The 13690-nt window shown below is 38.5% G+C and overlaps 1 protein-coding gene and 1 pseudogene across 1 annotated transcript in view; one reads left to right on the top strand and one right to left on the bottom strand.

The window, feature by feature from the left end:
- The window catches only part of SWT1 (SWT1 RNA endoribonuclease homolog), a 139966-nt gene that overhangs the window by 114390 nt on the left and 11886 nt on the right, over positions 1-13690 (bottom strand). The window contains 3 exon segments of the mRNA XM_017848065.1: positions 3598-4341; positions 10489-10545; positions 12251-12331. Of these exon segments, the coding sequence (XP_017703554.1) occupies positions 3598-4341; positions 10489-10545; positions 12251-12331 (882 nt within the window).
- On the top strand, positions 7004-7382 carry LOC108512712 (60S ribosomal protein L22 pseudogene; annotated as a pseudogene).

Genomic DNA, 13690 nt, shown 5'->3' with positions numbered 1-13690 from the left:
CAAGAAGTGCCAAACAAGCCAGAGATTATTATCAGAACTTCTTGTGGTTTTTGACATTGTACATCTCTTTACTCTCTTCCTTTGGTTACTATTACCCTTTGCTTTCTCTGTTCATGGGCCACCTACAGTGACTTCAATGAATTTTCTACCACCAAACAATCCAGAAAAGTTCATGCATTTAACTGTTTGCCTCCCCCACCATGCCTTATTAAATACATAGGTTGGGATAAAGCCTTTCCTGAGGATGACAAAAGGGAAAACGGTAACGAAGATAATAATGGTTCTATCTACCAAAGTGATAAGAAATGGAAAACACAATTATATTATTTCCTTGACTGTGGTTCAGTGGCTGTCTTCCATCTACAAGATATGAGATAAAAACCAATCTTTCCCATGATACAAAATCATCCATTGTCTAGAGACCCTGGCTTTCTCTCCCAACTTGCTTTCCTACAGATTCTCTACCCATCTTGACTCTAGTCATACTGACAACCTATGTGCTCATGTACCTTCCTTCCATGCAATTTTACAACTCCGTGCCATTACACACACTGGTCCTCTACCCTAGCTGGACAGCACTTCTAGTCCTCACCTGACATGTCCTTCGAGACGAGGCTTTAGAACCACCACGTTAGTGAGCCCTTCTTTAATTCACCCGCAGATTTGTACTAACATCACACCCAGCTCTTAGGACTCTGATATTTACTTCACTATAGTACAATCATATTTTTGTACTTACTAGTCTGCCTCCCTGGGAACTTCCTGAGGCTAACAATCATCTTACTCATCTCTAAATCCCTAGTACCTAGAAAAATAATAGGTACCTTTAATAGATGTTTGATAAATGAAATCCTACTTTACAGTCTTGTAAGAATTAAATGTGATGTTTTTAAAAGTAGACCATAAACCACAAATCTCTAGGACATTAATTTTCAATGAGGGGGAGGTTTGCAATTTGAGAGGGGTCTGTATCAAAGAACTATAAAACCTAAGAAACAAAAGAAGTTATTTTTTTTCTTTAGAAAGCATAACAGAATTACTAAATCCAGAAAATACAATTATTTTCCTTGTAAAGTACACTCACTATTTTAGGAAAACAATTATCTATTGAGGAATTAGTGGGTAAAACATAAAAACAAACAGGGTATTAAGATGATTATCTGCTGTCAATAATATGCTGAAGATAATATACACAAGATAAGGATAATATTTACTTGCTGTTTCTGTGTCTAAATGACTTTAAGCCTGATAATACTGCTATCAGAGAACAGTTTTTAAAGAGTCTAAATTCCAATAACTGGAAAGTGGTTATGCAAAAACTGCTTCTTCTGCAACTTAATATTCTTGCTATGTACCTCCTTTGGTTTGTGTAGTAACTCTACATAGAGACCAAAAGAAACTACATGACACACTGCAGAGATTTCTCATACTATTCCTTAGATGCATAGCACAACAGGAAAACCAGACAATGACACAATGATGATCACTGAACATACTGGCAACTTCAAGTTCCTTTCTTTCATTCTACTCTAGAGAAATGGTTATAACACAAGAAGAAAACTGGAGGTTTTCCTTTAAGAAAGCAGTGAAAACAAACTCAATTCAAACTCAATTCTTGCCCTCTTGGGGCCCCTTCCAGTTCACTTAACCTAAAAATACTCATCCCCAAGCTCTTCTGGCCTCCTTAGTTATAACTCCTCCATTTTTCATAAGAAATAGCTTACCATTGCAATCCACACTTTTTTTTTTTTTTTTTTTGAGACGGAGTCTTGCTCTGTCACCCAGGCTGGAGTGCAGTGGCGTAATCTCGGCTCACTGCAAGCGCCACCTCCCAGGTTCACGCCATTCTTCTGCCTCAACCTCCCAAGTAGCTGGGACTACAGGCGCCCGCCACCACACCTGGCTAATTTTTTGTATTTTTAGTAAAGATGGGTTTCACTGTGTTAGCCAGGATGGTCTCAATCTCCTGACCTTGTAATGTGCCCACCTCGGCCTCCCAAAGTGCTAGGATTACAGCCGTGAGCCACCGGGCCTGGCCACAGTCCACAGTCTTAACACCTAAAAGCAGGTAGGCTTACCCATCCCTGTTTATCAGTGGTCTCTACATATCAGAATTTCTGAAGTTCTAAAGTTCCAAGGTTCCATAGTTCTAAAAGTTCTCTTGAAGATAAGTAACTTTATTTGCCATAGAAACAAAATTATAGAGATTAGGTTCTCAAAGTAGTCCATAAATGCCAATTACATTACATAATTTTAAAGCAAAATAGATGTGCCAAGTTTTCTAGCCTAGATCCCTGCTCATGTAGCTCCCTCTGCCTAAAACATCCCTGCTTCTCCCATTCTACCTCACTTCACCTTCACCTTCACCTGAGTAACTTCTACTCATTCTTTAGGTCTGTTTAAATGTTACTCCCTCTAGCCTCCAGTAAACTTTTTTTTTTTTTTTTTTTTGAGACAAGGTCTCTTTCTGTCATCTAGGTTGGAGTGCAGTTGCACGATCGGCTCACCATAACCTTGAACTCCTGGGCTCAAGTGATCCTCCCACCTCAGTCACCTGGATAACTGGGACCACAGACTCACACCACCACACCCAGCTAATTTTTATTTTTTTGTAGAGACCCGACTCGGTATGTTGCCCAGGCTGGTCTTGAATTCCCGGCCTCAGACAATCTGCCTGCCTGGGCCTCCCAAAACACTGGAATTACAGGCGTGAGCCACTGTACCCAGTCCCTTCCAGTATACCTTTCTAAACTAATTCTTTCATGATGTACTAAAGCTATATTAATCCCCTGCTGTGTATTCTCTTAAGTGATAGGTATTTTACTTATCATATTTAAGGAAATTGCTTGTGTCTCTCTTCACTTGAATCAGTTCCTAGAAACAGACTGTGTTATCTCTTACAAGCTATTTTATTGCAGTACCTGGTACATGGTGACACTGAAAAAAATAATCTGTTTAAAGACTATTCAGGATATTGTCCCCTGAGTGTTCTCCAGCATACAATGCTTTTTTCAAAGGACTATCTGTAACTGCTTCTCACCACATTTTTACACAATCCCTTCTATTATGAATCCTTGATACCTGCCAAAATATCTGTCTAAAAAAGTTGGAATTAAAGAGAGTAAAATAAAGGAACCAACATATATCTTCATGAATAAATTTGAATCAGCCATCTATGATTATCATCAGTAATAGAAACAACTAAAAAGGCCATGTGCAGTGGCTCACGTCTGTAATCCCTGCACTTTGGGAGGCTGACAAGGGGTGAACTGCTTCAGCCCAGGAGTTCAAGACCAGCCTAAGCAACATGGTGAAACCTCATCTCTACAAAAAACACCAAAGTTAGCCCAGTGTGGTGATATGTGCCTATCGTCCCAGCTACTAGGGAGGCTGAGGCAGGAGGATTGCTTGAACCCAGGAGGTCAAGGCTGCAATAAGCCAGGATCATGCCACTGCACTCCAGCTTGGGCAACAGAGTGAGACCCTGTCTCAAAAACAAAAAACAAAAAAAGAAAAAATATAGAAATGTAGAAAAAACTTAACTATATTAATAAACTCTCAGTTAAAACCTATATTCTTCATTTTTTACCACCTTACCTGGGTTAGGTTTTCACTAGAATGTGAATCATTACTTTCTTGATGGTCATAATGATGTTTTCGTTTCCACTCATGAACAGTCCGCTTATATGTGAAATCTGAAAGTAAATGTTCAGTTTTCTGCCTAGTTACATTTAATGAAACCTGGGAGCTTTCCAGGTATTCTTTTTCTTCTTGCTTAGTCTTCAACTTGTTAGAATCTAAATTGAAGACATTTTCCTCTACAAGTTTCTGGAGGGTGTCACGAGATTTTATAGGGATTTTGAAACTGATCTTCTGTCTTCTAGATTCCAAGGGTTCCTTCATTATCTTGTTGGAGTTATAATCCTGAGAAAATTGATTTCTCTTCCATTTCTCTAAGACACATTTTTCAGAATTGTCTCTAAATTTATTGTTTCTTTCTTTCTTGAGTTCTTTCATCTTCTCTCTCTGAACAAGTAAATGAGACCATTTATTTTCACTTGCCTGGCCTTCGGCTTTAAGTTTCACATCACTGGCAATCTTAGGACTACTAAGGCTTCTAATTCCATGGTCAAGCTTGCTCCTAGCATTTGTCAATTTGATATCTTTATGTTTAAAGTCTACACATTTATGTATGTCTTTTTTAGTTCCATTTGAAGAAGGACTCTGTGAAATAATTTGATTATCATTTGAATATGATGCTTCTTGGAGTTTAACAGGTCTTTGGGATGAAGAACTGATTTTTGGTCTCCTTCTGAGAGTGTCAATTTCTACACTCAATCTGTAAAGCAGCACAGAAACCTAGGTTAATTATAATTATACATAATGTTACACACTATCATTTTAGTTAGAATAACAGAATTGGGCTGACATTAAGCTTCATAAAAAGTAAGAAATAGCTACATTAAGAATAAAGTGGAAAGGATTACTCGCTTAATGGTGTTAGAATAATTAGTTTGCTATTTGCAAAAAAAAATTACAACTTTGAATAGTATCAAACAACATAAATTCCAAATGGATTAAATATTTAAGTGTAAAATAATTATTATTATCACAATAATTTTGTACTTCATATTAAACCCTTAAAAATCAGTGAGTAAAACAGAATGTATGTTTGATTTTTTTTTTTTTTTTAGACAGGTTCTCACTCTGCTGCCTAGGCTAGAGTGCAGTGATGCAAACATGGCTCACTGCAGCTTCAACCTCCCAGGCTCAGGCAATCCTCCTACCTCCCAGACTACCACGTAACTGGGACTACAGGAGCATGCCACCATGCCTAGCTAATTTTGTAATTTTTTTGTAGCGACAAAGTTTTGCTATGTTGCCCAGGCTGGTCTCGAACTCCTGGGCCCAAGAGATCCACTTGCCTTGGCCTCCCAAGGCGCTGGGATTACAGGTGTGAGCCACTGTACCCCGGCCTATCCGATTTCTCTTTTTCTTTTTTTGAGACAGCATCTCACTTTGTCACCCAGGCTGGAGTGCAGTGGTGCGATCTCGGCTCACTCCAAACTCAACATACCAGGCTCAAGAGATCCTCCCGCCTCAGCCCCCTGAGTAGCTGGGGCTGTACAGGTGAACACTACCACATCTGGCTAATTTTTGTTTTTTTTTTTAATGTAGAGACAGGGTTTTGCCATGTTGCCCAGGCTGGTCGAACTCCTGGGCTCAAGCGATCTGCCCACCTTAGCCTCCCCAGTGTGCTGAGGCTATAGGCATGAGCCACTACGCCCAGCCTGATTTCTTAATAGAGAACTTCCCAAACTTAAAAACAGTGGGAGAAATAACAAAGGAAAACACTGATAATATGTGACTATTTACTTTAAAACCTTAGCATATTAAAAATTAATAAAAATGTTAAGAACTAGAAAATGGTATTTGTTAGATGTACTAACTTCTAGCAAAATAATATGTTAATAAGCTTACTAGCCTTAGTAAATAAAAGTTTGTCAAAACTACTAAGATTCTAGAATAGGGCATAAACAGAAAATTAATAAAAGAAAATGGCTAATAAACATTTTTTAAAAGTTTGACTCCTCTAATAATCACAGACATGCTAATAATAACAATAACATACCATTTTCTCCTTCTTTTTTTTTTTTTTTTTTTGAGACAGAGTCTCACTTTGTCACTAGGCTGGGTGCAGTGGTGCAATCTTGGCTTACCGCAACCTCTGCTTCCCAGGTTCAAGCGATTCCACTGCCTCAGCCTCCCAAGTAGCTGGGACTACAGGCACACACCAACACGCCCGGCTAGTTTTTTGTATTTTAGTAGAGACGGGGTTTCACCATGTTGGCCAGGATGGTCTCGATCTGACCTCGTGATCTGCCTACCTCGGCCTCCCAAAGTGCTTGGATTGGGTGTGAGCCACCACAGCTGGCCCATACCATTGCCTTCTACCAAATTAGCAAAGATTTTATAATAACATCAAATACTGACAAGGGGTTGTAAAATGCACACTCTCACATGTTGCTGGTAGAAATGTAAAACAACATAAGAGTCCCACAAAGAAATCTGAATATAAACTAAAAATTCCAAAAATGGTCATTTTTTTACGTCTGAAATTCCCATTTTAGAAACTTATACCAAGGTGAAAAAAATCAGAAATGAAAAAAATATTCAGGATTACTTATAACAGCAAAACAATCAGGTACAAAGTAACTGCTAAAATTTTGGAAATGACTTTAAAAAGTGATATATTCGTATGATGGAATACTATAGTTTTTTTAAAAGGATGTTTATGAAAAGTCTTCTGTGACATAAAACATATTGAAAATCAAAAACAAGCAGGATACAAATCTGTACATATAATATGGTCTCAACACCTTAAACAAGCGTAGTAAAAACACCAGAGAGAAAGGTGCTAAAATGTTAGAAACAGCAATAGCTAGAGGTGATAATTATGTTTTCCTGCTTAATAAAAGTAGATATTACTTTGTAGTCAGAAAAAAAGGGGAAAAATATCAAACACAATCTATTAATTTATATCAGTAAATCTGTGCCTTTTCAGTGTCATCACTCTGGCAGGCACCCCAGAGGCAGTAGAGGACACAGCAGATAGAGTCTTTACCCTCAATTAGGTTACAGCCCAGTAAGAGTGATACACTTAACAAGTGACTTCTCAAATAATTAATTATGTAAGAGCAAACCATAAACAGGGTTTTTATAAGAGTTTCACCTGAGTTTCCATCATATATGCACGCATGAATGTAAGTATGTCTTTGCTTGTTTGACAGAGTCTCAATCTATCACCCAGGCTGAAGTTCAGTGGTGGCATGCGACTGTAGTCCCAGTTACTTGGGAGGCTGAGGTGGGAGGATCACTTAAGCCCAGGAGTTGGAGGCTGCAGTGAGCCGAGATTGTGCCACTGCACTCCAGCCTAGGCAACAGAGTGAGACCCTGTCTCAAAAAAAAAAAAAAAAATGCCCTCTCTGCCTTCACTGCCACCATGGCACCCATGAAAAACCTTGTGGTAAAGGGGTGCCAAAAAAAAAAGAAGCAGGTTCCAAAGTTCCCTCTTGATTGCATCCACCCCATGGAAGATGGAATCATGGATGCTGCCAATTTTGAGCAGTTTTTGCAAGAGAGGATCAAAGTGAACAGAAAAGTTAGGAATGTCGGTGGAGGGGCTGTGATCAAAAGGAGCAAGGGCAAGATCACCATGACTTCCGAGATGCCTCTTCCTAAAAGGTATTTGAAATAAGAAATATTTGAAGAAGAACAATCTACATGATTAGATGTGTGTAACTGCTAACAGCAAAAAGGGTTATGAATTACGTTACTTCCAAATTAACCAGGACGAACAAGAGGAGGAAGATGAGGATTAAAATTCATTTATGTGGAATATTTTATACGAGTTCTTGAATAAAACTTGGGAACCAAAATGGTGGTTCATCCTTGTATGTCTGCAGTATGGATTGAACAGAAAATTAGAAATCACAGTCAAAGGGCTTCATTTGGGCTGCCACGCACTCATTTGTAACTAGATTTTTTTGTTTGTTTGAAAATTTCAATTCTCATGGTAATACCAGAATAGAAGGAGATGGTGACTTCAAGGGAACTGACAACCACTGGGCAGGTAGATAAGGGTGTGGAGACGTAGGCTGCAGGTAGTCACTGTTTTATTTTAAAAAGTGTGACTGTCAATTGTCTCTGGTGCTTTTCTCAAAAAAAATGATTCAGGAATACAAGTGGGCTTCTCTCATTACTTAAAAGAAAACAGGTGACATCTGTCTAAGATTCCCTGTGGAAAATGACGGTGTCAATAAAATGCAGGTTTCTGGGCCCTTCATCTTATTTTCATTTTTTTATTACAAATTTGTCTTGATGTACACAATTATGTATACTAATCCTTTTCTTCCTAAAGAAAGAAACTGTGCTCCTTCAGCACTGCTGCATAGTCCATCACCCACCATAAAAGGTTTGGAGAGAGACTGAAAAGTCCCAGGTTCTAAATTAAGTAAATATGTACAAGAATGAATTTACACATAATCTGTTTCTACAAGTCTTTGCAACCAACTGTCACTTTGGTTTCCAGCAGAGGGAGCCAGAGGAATAGAGCTTCCAGATGTGGCCTCCTGTGTGGGGCCCAGAGTTAGGGGTCCTTCAGGCCGAGAGCTCTGGAGGCTCTCCTGAATGGGGTGGCATGAAGAAGTGACTGGGAAACCTCCCATCCCAAGGAGACAGGAGGTGCCCAGGAAACAGTTGCTTCATGCTACTTAGGCCATGACTAGATTTAATGTCAGAAATCATTGTACAAATAGTGGTGTGCCTCAGTGCATGCAGAGGCTAGAGAACCACCAGAGGGAGCTACCAAAGTTAGGAAGACAGAATTGTTGCAGTGAGTGACTTTGAAAGAGACCCTGATGGCTTGTGGTGCCCTTCAGAAATCTGAACGATAACGCAGAAGTGTCTGCTCTGTTTTAGAATTTACGGTGTATAAAATTCATGTTTTTAAAAGAGCTTGCCTACAGTTAGTTTCCAAACCTGAAATTGTTGTGCTCTGAGAGTTGCATAGCTGAAAATTCAATGTTCAAATTCTACCTTGGCTCCAATTTAACATTTGGTGCTTTGTGGATTGAGTTGAACATGCTGAGGCTTTACAATTTCACTTGTGGTAACAGCTCTAGCATTTTCTCTTTCTGTGCAAATTTCTTTGAAGCATAATTGCTTGCATATTTCTTCTCTGCCTTCAGAGAAGGCAATTTCTTTTAAACTTCACTGAGGCATCAATAGCTCTTTGGCAATGTTCCCCACCAAGATCATTAACTATAAGTTTGTGCCTTGAGTTTACAAATTTTACTTGTGTGTTGCACTGACGCTCCCATGTAGTAATTTTTAGTTTAGTTGTAAAAAAAATTAATCCTGGGCTGAAAAATAAAAAAAGGAAAAAACAATGTGTGTGTGTAGAGATGGGGTCTCACTACATCGCTCAGGCTGGTCTCAAACTCCTGGCCTCAAGTCTTCCTCCCACCTCGGCCTCCCAAAGAGCTGGGAATACAAGTATGACCCACTGTGCCCAGCTTCTTGCACATATACATATACGTATATATATACGTATACGTATATATATGTATACGTATACATAATATATACATATATATATGTATATTTTTTTTTTTTTTTTTTTTTTTTTTTTGAGACGGAGTCTCGCTGTGTCCCCCAGGCTGGAATGCAGTGGCGCAATCTCCGCTCACTGCAAGCACCGCCTTCTTGCTTTTATTTTTATTGCTAATACATTTCTATGTATTCAAACCACGGAACAGGAATTACAGTAATGGTGTGCTGTAACTGCCTTTCTCAATGATAAAATTATCTCTAATTTTTCATCTGTATTATGGCTTTCACTATTTGCACACCAATTTCAGAAACTTCTCTAGAGTTGAATTAACAGGGAGATTTCTACAAAACATTTTATATTTTACCCTCTTACGTATCAATATAATATCAAGGGCCAAAAAATGTGCCCTTAAACAAAAGGTAACTAGTTTGAAGTCAAATAGTGTTTTAGAAATTAAAATTTTAAAAAAAGAAGGGTATCAGTGTAAAAGGCCTTAAAATAGTTCAAAAAATGTAGCTGGGGATAGTCAACATAATATGAAATTAGTGCAAGAATATACTTCAACAGAGAATAACACAGAAGCAAAGTATCACCAAAACACAGGAGATGAGTCAGAAGAAAAACTGAAGAAAATAGAGAGGCGAGTTGAATTTTTTTTGTTTTTGTTTTTTGTTTTTAGCAAACACTAACTGAGACTGTTGGGAGGCAGAACTTTTATTTATAATATTTAATGCTATCTTGTTTTCCCTTAACTTCTTATTTTTGGAGAAACCTTGATCTTACCAAGTTTTATCGCACGTTTATAACTTTGTATACTTATTTACCCCTATTAGCAGCAAGTACTTTCTGCACCAAAATTTCACTGAAATTTTTATCCAAAAAGTGCAGAAATTAAAGAATAATAATTTCCATTATTCTGACCATCATTCCCCAACTTCTCTAGCTATAACCACATACTGGTTAATAAACATGGTTTTAAAGCCATATCAATTCTGTAAGATACATACTCTCTTCATGGGTAATATGTGAAAATAATTTATCCAAAATCTCTAAATTAGCCTCATAACTTACTTCACTATCGTATGCAATGAAGTTATGCATCTTATAATCATGTGCCAAAATCAAATCACTTGAGATAAAAAATGTACATTTGAATGTCATTTACACAATAGTTTTCATAGACTTTTATTTCACCCAACTCTTTCTTAAATTTATAGTAATATTAAGAGAATTGTATAATCATAATCATGATATAGCTAGAGATATCTGCATGCAAAACAGTCCTCTTCAAAGTAAATTTAAAATTTTTTAATCTGAATATTTAGTCTCATAATTCTAAACCAAAAGAGTAAAATTAAAAGAAGAAATTTACCTTTTCTGTTCTTGTCTTCTTTTATATTACAGTACAGAACATCTATATGATCTGATTTCTGAAATTTAAAAAAAAAAGGTCTATCACTTAGGAAACATAAAATGTGCACTGGTACATATTTTTTCCCACAGTTTATAATAGTGAATAGGTTGACACAATACTTTTAATTAATCCTTCCAATATTTTGGTGAGACAGATATTATCATTATCCTCGTTTCACAAAACTCAAACAGAGGTAGGTATCTTCCTTAAAGTCACAGAGCAAGTCCACAGCAGAGCAGTTATCTGAAACTAGATCTGTCTGACTCTCTCTGTGCTACCATCCTGTCTCTCTACGTACTCTGAGGAAACAGGGCCAAGCACAAGAAAGATAAGAGAGACACAAAATATAATCCATGTCCTAAAGAGCTTAGAGCTTATGGTTTTACATAAAACAATAAAGACAAGAGAAGTCAAACATGTACAAATAACCTACTACAATGATGTAACTAAGTGTCGAAGCAGAAGAGTCAAAAAGAGCTAAAACAGTTCAAAATATCAACCACCTAAAGAGGAAAGGTACCTAGGAAAACAGGTGGACAAAATAACCATAAATAATAAAGCTTGAGAGATGGATAAAAGAAGAAGGCATTCTACGACACTGAGGATAACTGGTATAAATTCAGCAGAAAGAAAAAAACAGCCTAGAAAAGAGGGGCTCTTTCAAGGAAGAAGGGAAAACAACAAAAAAAAAAAACTGGATAGTTAAGGTACGAACAAATTTGAGAGAGCAAATTTGAATAGCAAACAGTGAGTAAAGATTTTCAGCAGAGGAGAAATGGGATGAAATCGGTGTTTTAAGAAGGTTAATGCTGCAAAAATAAATAGAAACCCAGCTTAATTATATGAAAACACGTAAATTCTTAAAACACAATTCTGCATCCCTGGAACTTCCACTACCTTATCTTATACCCACCACAACTACGTAGCTAAGCTGGATACGTACGTTAACTTCAACTTGAATGTGGTAAGTACATTACCACTAACCTATGAATTAGTTTATTGTGTTTAAGCTGCGTCACTGTTTCTAATTATTTGTATGACAGTGGAAAGAACTCTGGACTTGGTTCTGTTGCTGTACACAATTATGTGGCCTTGAAAAAGTCACTTAACCTTCTAGATTTCAGTTTCTGAATCTGAAAATGCAAACAATGTATCAGCCTCGGCTACCTCAAAAGGAGACAAATATAACCTTTTGGAGGCTGAGGCAGGCGGATCACTCAAGGTCAGGAGTTTGAGACCATCCTGGCCAACAAGGTAAAACCCTGTCTCTACTAAAAATACAAAAATTAGATAGGCGTGGCAGTGCACGCCTATAATCCCAGCTATTAAGGAGCCTGAGGCAGGAGAATCGCTTGAACACGGGTGGTAGAGGTTGCAGTGAGCTGAGGTGGCACCACTGCACTCCAGTCCAGGGCAACAGAGCAAGACTCTGTCTCAAAAAAAAAAAAAAAAAAAAAAAAAAAGACAAATATAACCATATATGTGAGAGGACTTAAAAACTGTCTAAATTTATAGCCATGTTGTCTTATCCCACATGGTAGGGCCTAACAGCACAAGAAATAAAAAACTTGACAAATGGTTTGGTGAGAAGAAAGAAAACAACACTGACTTTCTATTGGCTATGAAAAAGTATAGGAGGAATTTATACCACAAATCCCCAACTGTCAATTAAAACTTCACTATAAATAACTTTTACTTAGTTATGGTATCTAAAAACTCACCCGTTTTCTCTTTTCTGATGAAACTGATCTTATAGAAGATGAACTAGTAGAACTTGCTGAGGTTTTTCTCTCTTTCTTGTCCTAAGAATGCCGTAAAGAAAACAAATATTAAAAAGCACAAAATAAAGCACAGTATACACAGAACTATTTCATCACTAGTATTATGAATCAACATTGACATTCAATAATGAACTTTGGTGGGGAACAATGTTTACAGATACACAAACTTTGGTAAAAGGAAGGGGGATTCAACTAGAAGTCAGAACCCCTAAATGCTCACAAAATAGAGATGAGATAGGATACAGGTGTCAGAGCAGGAAGCCCGTTGACAGCTCAGATAAGGTTGTTGTGAGGTGGCACTGCTATGGTGAGAGTCAGTCTTCTACAACGCAAAACCACACATCCACTTATTTTTCACTGGATACTGAATTCAACAGACCTAGGACAAACTTGTTGGAAGTACCTACCACATACCAAAGACATTCTAGACAGTGGAGAGAGATGAATGAAAAAATAGTAACAGTTCTTCATGAAGGTCAAAATCTAGTACAGGAATTTACAAATAAACAAGTAATATATTTAGTGTGTCAGGTGATGCTATGGAAAAAAATAAAGCAGAGAAAGGAAACAGAAAGGGCTGGGAGTCAGTAAAGCAGAGAAAGGAAACAAGCAAGGCTGGGAGTCAGGAGTGGGGAAGATACGCCATTTTAAACAGAGTAGTCAAACCCCACTTACGAGTTGACATCTGAATGGAGACCTAAATGAAGTGAAGAAACAAACCATTAGAATATTGAGGGAGATCAAGAATCAAGATGGCCGAATAGGAAGAGCTCCAGTCTCTAACTCCCAGTGCGAGCGACACAGAAGACTGGTGATTTCTGCATTTTCAACTGAGGTACTGGGGTCATCTCACTGGGGAGTGCCGGACAATTGGTGCTGGTCAGCTGCTGCAGCCCGACCAGCGAGAGCTGAAGCAGGGCGAGGCATCGCCTCACCTGGGAAGCGCAAGGGGGAAGGGGAACCCTTTTCCTAGCGAGGGGAACTGAGACACACAACACCTGGAAAATCAGATAATTCCTACCCCAATACTGCACTTTAAGCAAACGGGCACACCAGGATATTATACCCACACCTGGCCGGGAGGGTCCCACGGCCAACGAGCCTCCCTCATTGCTGGCACAGCAGTCTGCGATCTAACCGAAACGGCAGCAGCGAGGCTGGGGGAGGGGTGCCCGCCATTGCTGAGGCTTAAGTAGGTAAACAAAGCCGCTGGGAAGCTCGAACTGGGTGGAGCTCACAGCAGCTCAAGGAAACCTGCCTGTCTCTATAGATTCCACCTCTGGGGACAGGGCACAGCTAAACAATAGGGGAAGCAGAAGAGGCCTGTGCAGACGCGAACGACTCTGTCTGACAGCTTTGAAGAGAGCAGTGGATCTCCCA

Source organism: Rhinopithecus bieti, unplaced genomic scaffold (assembly GCF_001698545.2).
Source record: "Rhinopithecus bieti isolate Rb0 unplaced genomic scaffold, ASM169854v2 scaffold_27006, whole genome shotgun sequence".
NCBI classification, from domain to species: Eukaryota; Metazoa; Chordata; class Mammalia; order Primates; family Cercopithecidae; genus Rhinopithecus; species Rhinopithecus bieti.
Note: the sequence above shows the minus strand (reverse complement) of the source record. Positions and strands in the feature narration are given on the sequence as shown.